Below are 6,573 nucleotides of genomic sequence, written 5' to 3' on the forward strand. Positions count from 1 at the left end.
GTACCAATCTTCTTTGGCAAAGACTCTGAAGGAAGTGTGAGCTATCAAGTTAGTAGCACCAACCTTAGGAACCCATTGTTTTCTGTTAGAAGAGATGTGTTGTTTGAGTCTAGGTTGATGAGTAGGACTGGGATAATCATACAGCCTAAAGCAGAATGGTTTTATGTGACCAAATTTCCCACAGTAATGACATCTCCATCTTTGGTATTTTCCTTTTGAGTGCTTATGTTGTCTTCCCTTGTGATGTTGAGACATCTGATGTAACATCTTTGGTTTGCTATCAGAGGGACTACAATCAGGAGAAGATTCATTGAACCCAAGGCCAGTCATGTCTCCTGCCATCTTTCCAGCCTGGAGGATATTGTCTAAGGTGTTAGATCCACTGTTTAGCATTCTGACAGACTTAGTCATCTCATCCAGTTTGGAATTCAGGAACAAGGCTTCAATCTTCAAATTAGAAATGGTTTCTAAGTGTTCTGTCTTCTCAGCCTCTAGTTGGGTTATTAGTTTCTTCTGATTCTCCACTTGTTGACACACTTCTTCACTTCTGAAACACAACTTCCTGTAAGAAGTAGCTAATTCATCAAAGGTTAATTCATCATCACTGGAATCTTCATCAGGATCACATCTCCCAGTCAAGGCAATCACAAGATTGGCAGATTCTCCTTCTGTTTCACTTTTAGAGTCATCATCAGACCAAGTAGCAGCAAGACTCTTCTTCTGTTTCTTGAGAAAGGTCCCACATCCAGCTCTAATGTGACCATACCCTTCACATTCATGGCACTGAATTCCTTTGCTCTATTTGGATTTTTCTTCAGATCTTGTTCTTCTTCCAGCATCATTGGACCTACTGATGTCAAATGAGTTGTTCTTGACATTAGACTTTGACTTCACATCCATCCTCTTCAGGATTTTGTTGAATTGTCTTCCAAGTAGCACTAAGTCATTTGACATACCTTCATCAGTATCCTGACTACTTAGTTCCTTTTTATCTTCAGTGTTGGACACAAAGGCTATGCTTTTGACTTTCTTTTCATATCCATCACGCATTCCCAACTTGAATGTTTGGAGGGATCCAATTAGCTCATCCACTCTCATCTTGCAGATATCTTGAGATTCTTTTATGGTTGTCACTTTCATGGCAAATCTTTTGGGAAGTGACCTGAGAATTTTCCTCACAAGCTTTTCATCTGACATCTTCTTACCCAGAGCACCTGAGGAATTAGCAATCTCAGGAATATTCATATGGAAATCATGAATACTCTCATCTTCTTTCATCCTCAAATTTTCAAACTTGGTAGTAAGCAGCTGCAATCTAGACATCTTCACTCTAGAGGTACCTTCATGAGTGGTTTTGAGAATATCCCAAGCATCTTTAGCCACCTCACAATTGTTCACCAGTTTGAAGATGTTCTTATCAATCCCATTAAATATAGCATTCAATGCTTTAGAGTTTCCAAGAGCTAGTTCATCCTCCTCCTTGGTCCATTCTTACTCAGCCTTCTTATCAGTTGTAACTTTTCCATCCTCAGTAATGAAAGGATGTTCCCTGCCTGTTAGAACAGCTTTCCAAGCCTTATTGTCCAAAGATTTCAAGAAGGCTACCATCCGAGGTTTCCAGTAATCATAGTTAGATCCATCCAGAATTGGTGGTCTATTTACAGATCCTCCGTCTCTGTCCATAGTACCAGAAAGTAACGTCCCAAGATCTCACTCAGAACCAGAGCAGGATGCCTACTCTGATACCAATTGAAATTCTGGTATCAGATATGAGATGTCGAAGGTAATGTCACGACACGAATATCTAAACAATAAGTGAAATATGAACAAAATAAAAAATCAGGAAACAATTGAAAAACGACACAAGCAATTGATAACCCAATTCGGTGCAAACACACCTACGTCTGGCGGCTACCAAGCCAAGAAGGAAATCCACTAAACAGAATTAGTTCAAAGACTCTCAGCAAACAACTTTAAGTTACAGTCTTTTCACTTAATCTCTACCCGTGTGATTTCTATCTAAGAACTCTTAGACATGAGACCCTACTCATTCCCCCTTAATCACAACAGTGATACTAGAACAAATACCAAAAAGAAAAAAGACAAACTTCAAGGACACACACTTGATCTTTCTTAAAAGCTTCAATCAAGTAAACAAATACACTAGTACTTCAAAGCTTAGAGTGGACAAATTACAACTCAAAAACTCAGTCCAATTCACACATCAACACGATGGATGAATGGCTCACAATTCACAAACGCACACAAGACTAAAACCCTAATACTCTTTCACTTCACCTTTCGTGTTTTCTATATGTAAAATAGGGTTTATATAGTCTTTAAATAGAAGCTTTCTAAATGGTCCTGGGCAGCATGAAACCCTAATTCTATTCATTGCGTATTCCCTAAGAAATAGCAGCGAATCATTCCTTTTTTTGGGAAACAGAATATTCTGGCTTTAAATAGGATTACTCCTTGAATAATGCATGCAATCTCCACAAAAGCACACAAAAACGTTCATGAAAAGCGCAACAACAAAATACATAACATTCAGACTGAATGTTCTGTATGCACATGTCGTAACATCAAGTCTGACATCTTGAATAAATCCTGCACAACCATAACAAACAACCTTCAGAAGGCTGATAACATATGTCAAGACTACAAGCGTGACATCTTGTGATAACACTAAGTTTTACCAAAATTGATGCCAATTCATAGAACCAACAAACTCCCCCTTTGGAAAATTTTGGCTAAAACAAACAATAGATCACACGTTCACAAGAAATCAATTAGAGCATCAGTCCAGCAGCAGAAAAAAAACATACACACGTCACTAGCAAAAATAACACCTAGTAAACACACAAGCACTTGCACATACAACACTAGCAAGAACCAACTTGCAAACATTAGGACACACAAGTGCTTATACTCTCCCTCAAGTCCACAAGTGCTTGTACTCTCCCTCAAGTCCATGCAACTTCCCAGAACACAACAGCTCCCCCTTAAGCCAGTCCACAACAAGCAACAACCACACTGCTTCACACAAATAGAACATAGAGAATTCTCCCCCTGTACAAAACGAATAAATACTAGAATTCTCCCCCTGTATCAGACAAACAGAGCAACAACAATACTACAGATCTAAGTTAAGATACTCAACTACACTACTTCTCTCCCTTTTTAGCCAAAAGAGACCAAAGAGACAAAAGAAATGTCTATCTAGTCATTAACAGAAATACCAAAAGTTAAAGAGTTACATCACCAAGTACAGATACAGTTGTACGAATTTTGAGAAACAAACCAAAAAAACACAAAGAATTCCACCAAAAACCATCAAAACAAGAGGGATCAAAGCCAACAGAACTACTCAGTAGAGCTTGAGTTTGCAGCCTCTTCAGCAGCACCAGAAGCAGAATTGCCACTCGCATCATCATTGTTAGCAGACCTCTCACTAGAGGTGTGGGCTTCAGCTTCTTCTTCATGGCTGATATTAGTATGATCAACATTTTCACCCTCAGCCTGCTCCAAGCTTTCAATCAAGGCTTCTAAAGATTGTTTTCTAGCTGTGGCTACCCTAATCCCTTCACCTAGCTCTTTGCATGTCTCCTTAAGCTCAGCAATTGCTCCAACTTTTGAGACTGGCCTCCTCATGGCAGATGTCATGATAATATCCTCGACATGACTGCCTTCAAAGAGTTTGTAGTGCACAGACAAAGTTGGTTTGCTCCTACTAGGTAAATCATTTGAGCATAGAATACCAGGATGTTGATTCAAGATAATTCCATAGATCATAGAGGGAAAAGAAATTGGCAGCTTAATTGCATTAGTAGTTGCATGCTTGATGATTTGATCAAACATATATCTACCATAGTCAAATTTCACTTTTCTCCCAACAGCAAAAATAAACCTCCCAAGAGTATTAGCAATGGTGGAGATATGGTTGGTAGGGACCCAGTTAGCAGCTCCTATTTTATGCAGGATGGCATACTTGATAGACAACTTCCCAGCAGGAAGATGCTTTTTAAAAGGCCAAACTTTCACCTGCTTAGCTGTAATCTCCCTACAGACCTGATTGTCTGTGACCTCTAATTCTCCTGCACCCTTATTATTTCTGCCTAGAAAATTAATAATAACAGTAGGAGAGAATGTTATACACTTACCCCTCACATACACCTTGCAGAACTCCTTGTTGTTCTTATCAGAAATATCCTCAGGAATATTAACAATAAATTCCTTGACTAAACCTTCGTAGCATTGAGAGAACCCAACAACAGTCTTCAAAAGCCCAGCAGCTTGTATCAGGTCCATGACCTCCTTGACATCAGCAACATCCTTTCCCAATTCCCTTTCCACAGCTACCATTCTCTGAATCACAAATTTCCACTTAGCAGCTCCATCCTCAAGATGGAAGATGATGTTATCCAAATGAACAGCAGGTACTTTAACAGGAGACTTCCTAACAGTAGTTTTCTTCGCAGTCAAGATGTCAGGGACATCTTCCTCAACATCCTCTTCAGGCTCAGAATCATCTCTGACCTTCCTCTTCTATATTTCAACCTTGCTCCATGGTTTGGAAGGACCAATGGCAGCAGTCTTCTTAGCTTTTCTAGCTGACATAAGTTCAGCCACAGATTTTCCTTTGCAAGTCTTCATGCGTTTAGCCACACTTGGCTTATGTGATGAATCAAGCTTTCCTCTTGATCATCAGAGCTACCATCCTCTAGATCAATCACAACATTTGCATCATCATGCTTTTCAGAGTGGGAAGCATTAGCAATGTTAGAGGCCACAGATTTGCCTTTGTCAGATACGGTTGGCCCTAGAGAGTGCAACCCTTCAGCAGCCAAGTCCTTTTCAAAACTGGAGGAATCATCACCCTTACCACTAGGTTGTTCAACCTTAGGAGGGGGATACATTTGAGCAAAGGGAGTAGAAACCCCCTTCACAGAGTGGCCTTCATTAAGAATTCTAGTAACTATGTCTCTTATAACACGATCAGTATAGTGTGTTCCTTCCTTAGAGTTAGTGACAGGAGTTGAACCAGATGGAATACTAGAGGGATTACCTTGATTGGAACATGCAGAAGCGGAGGCATCGATGGAGATGGGTTGGTTCAAATCAATGTCCGCGGCGGGAATAATAGAGAGATGAGCAACATCCAGAATCTCATCATCAGGGACGCCCATGGGAGGAACACTAACTTTTGGAGTGGACTTAGTATTTTTAGAAGCAGATGTATCTTGATGTTGTGACATTTTGGAGTTTTTTTGGAAAAAGTAAGGTTGCCCTAGCAGAGGTTTGTGGAGAAGGAAAAGGAAGATGGAATAGTTGGAGTAGGTAATGGGGTTATGGGGGTAGCGTGTGAAGATGGAATAGATTGTATTTCCAATACAAGGTAATGATTTACCATAACGGGGGAACTTTATTTTAGGAAAATAGACTATAATTTGATTACTTTTTCCACTCCATATTAATTGCTACAAATTTTCATAAATGCAAATCCCTAATTTCCCTCAGTAATTCAATTGATTTTCATCCAAGGCCTTTGTAAAAATATCAGCTAACTGCATCTTAGTAGCAACATGCTCTAAGGCTACAATCTTATCCTCCACAAGTTCTCTAATAAAATGGTGACGAATATCAATATGTTTGCTCCTGCTGTGCTGAATATGGTTCTTTGAGATGTTTATAGCACTCAGGTTGTCATAGTATAATGTCATGACATCTTGTGTGACATTGTATTCAGTCAACATTTGTTTCATCCACACCAGTTGAGAACAACTACTTCCAACTGCTATGTATTCAGCTTCAGCAGTAGACAGAGAAACACAATTTTACTTCTTACTAAACCATGATATTAGATTGTTCCCCAAGAAGAAACATCCTCCTAATGTGCTTTTCCTATCATCAGCACTTCCAGCCCAATCAGCATCACAATAGCCAGACAGCACAGAGTCGGATCCATGAGTGTATAGCATCCCATAGTCACAAGTGCCATTGACATATTTCAGGATCCTTTTCACTTGGTTTATATGGCTCACCTTTGGTTCAGCTTGATATCTAGCACATACACCTACAGCAAAAGCAATGTCAGGTCTGCTTGCTGTAAGATATAGCAGACTCCCTATCATGCTTCTGTAGAGACTTTGATCCACACTGACACCATTTTCATCTTTAGACAACTTCAGATGAGTAGGAGCAGGTGTCCTCTTGTGGATTGCATTCTCCATGTGAAACTTCTTAACAATATTCTTGGCATATTTACTTTGAGATAGAAAGATAGAATCTTCCATCTGCTTGACTTGCAGGCCAAGAAAATAAGTTAGTTCTCCAACAAGACTCATTTCAAATTCAGACTGCATTTGTTCAACAAAATGTTGAACCATCTTACTTAACATCCCACCAAACACAATATCATCCACATAGATCTTAGTAATCATGAGCTTTCCTCCTTCATCTTTGACAAATAAAGTCTTATCAATGCCTCCCTTTCTGTATCCATTGTCAATGAGAAACACTGTGAGTCTCTCATACCAAGTCTAGGATCTTGTTTCAACCCATAAAGAGCTT

At 39.5% G+C, this 6,573-nt stretch overlaps 1 protein-coding gene across 1 annotated transcript; it reads right to left on the reverse strand.

Annotated features, from left to right (window-relative positions):
- Positions 1–3,366: 3,366 nt before the first annotated feature.
- LOC127123419 (uncharacterized) lies at positions 3,367–5,258 on the reverse strand. Its single transcript, XM_051053637.1, has 3 exons — positions 4,671–5,258; positions 4,164–4,548; positions 3,367–4,118 (listed from the first exon to the last, which is right to left on the reverse strand). The coding sequence occupies exons 1-3, from the start codon at positions 5,256–5,258 to the stop codon at positions 3,367–3,369; spliced, it is 1,725 nt and encodes a 574-aa protein (XP_050909594.1).
- Positions 5,259–6,573: the final 1,315 nt, after the last annotated feature.

Source organism: Lathyrus oleraceus, chromosome 2, assembly GCF_024323335.1.
Source record: "Lathyrus oleraceus cultivar Zhongwan6 chromosome 2, CAAS_Psat_ZW6_1.0, whole genome shotgun sequence".
NCBI classification, from domain to species: Eukaryota; Viridiplantae; Streptophyta; class Magnoliopsida; order Fabales; family Fabaceae; genus Lathyrus; species Lathyrus oleraceus.

Coding starts and splice junctions, on each gene's coding strand:
- LOC127123419 (XM_051053637.1), bottom strand. CDS start 5,258: ATGTCACAACATCAAGATACATCTGCTTCTAAAAATACTAAGTCCACT. Junction 4,549..4,670: donor TGATTCATCACATAAGCCAA/GTGTGGCTAAAC, acceptor GTTGAAATATAG/AAGAGGAAGGTCAGAGATGA. Junction 4,119..4,163: donor CTGCAAGGTGTATGTGAGGG/GTAAGTGTATAA, acceptor TTAATTTTCTAG/GCAGAAATAATAAGGGTGCA.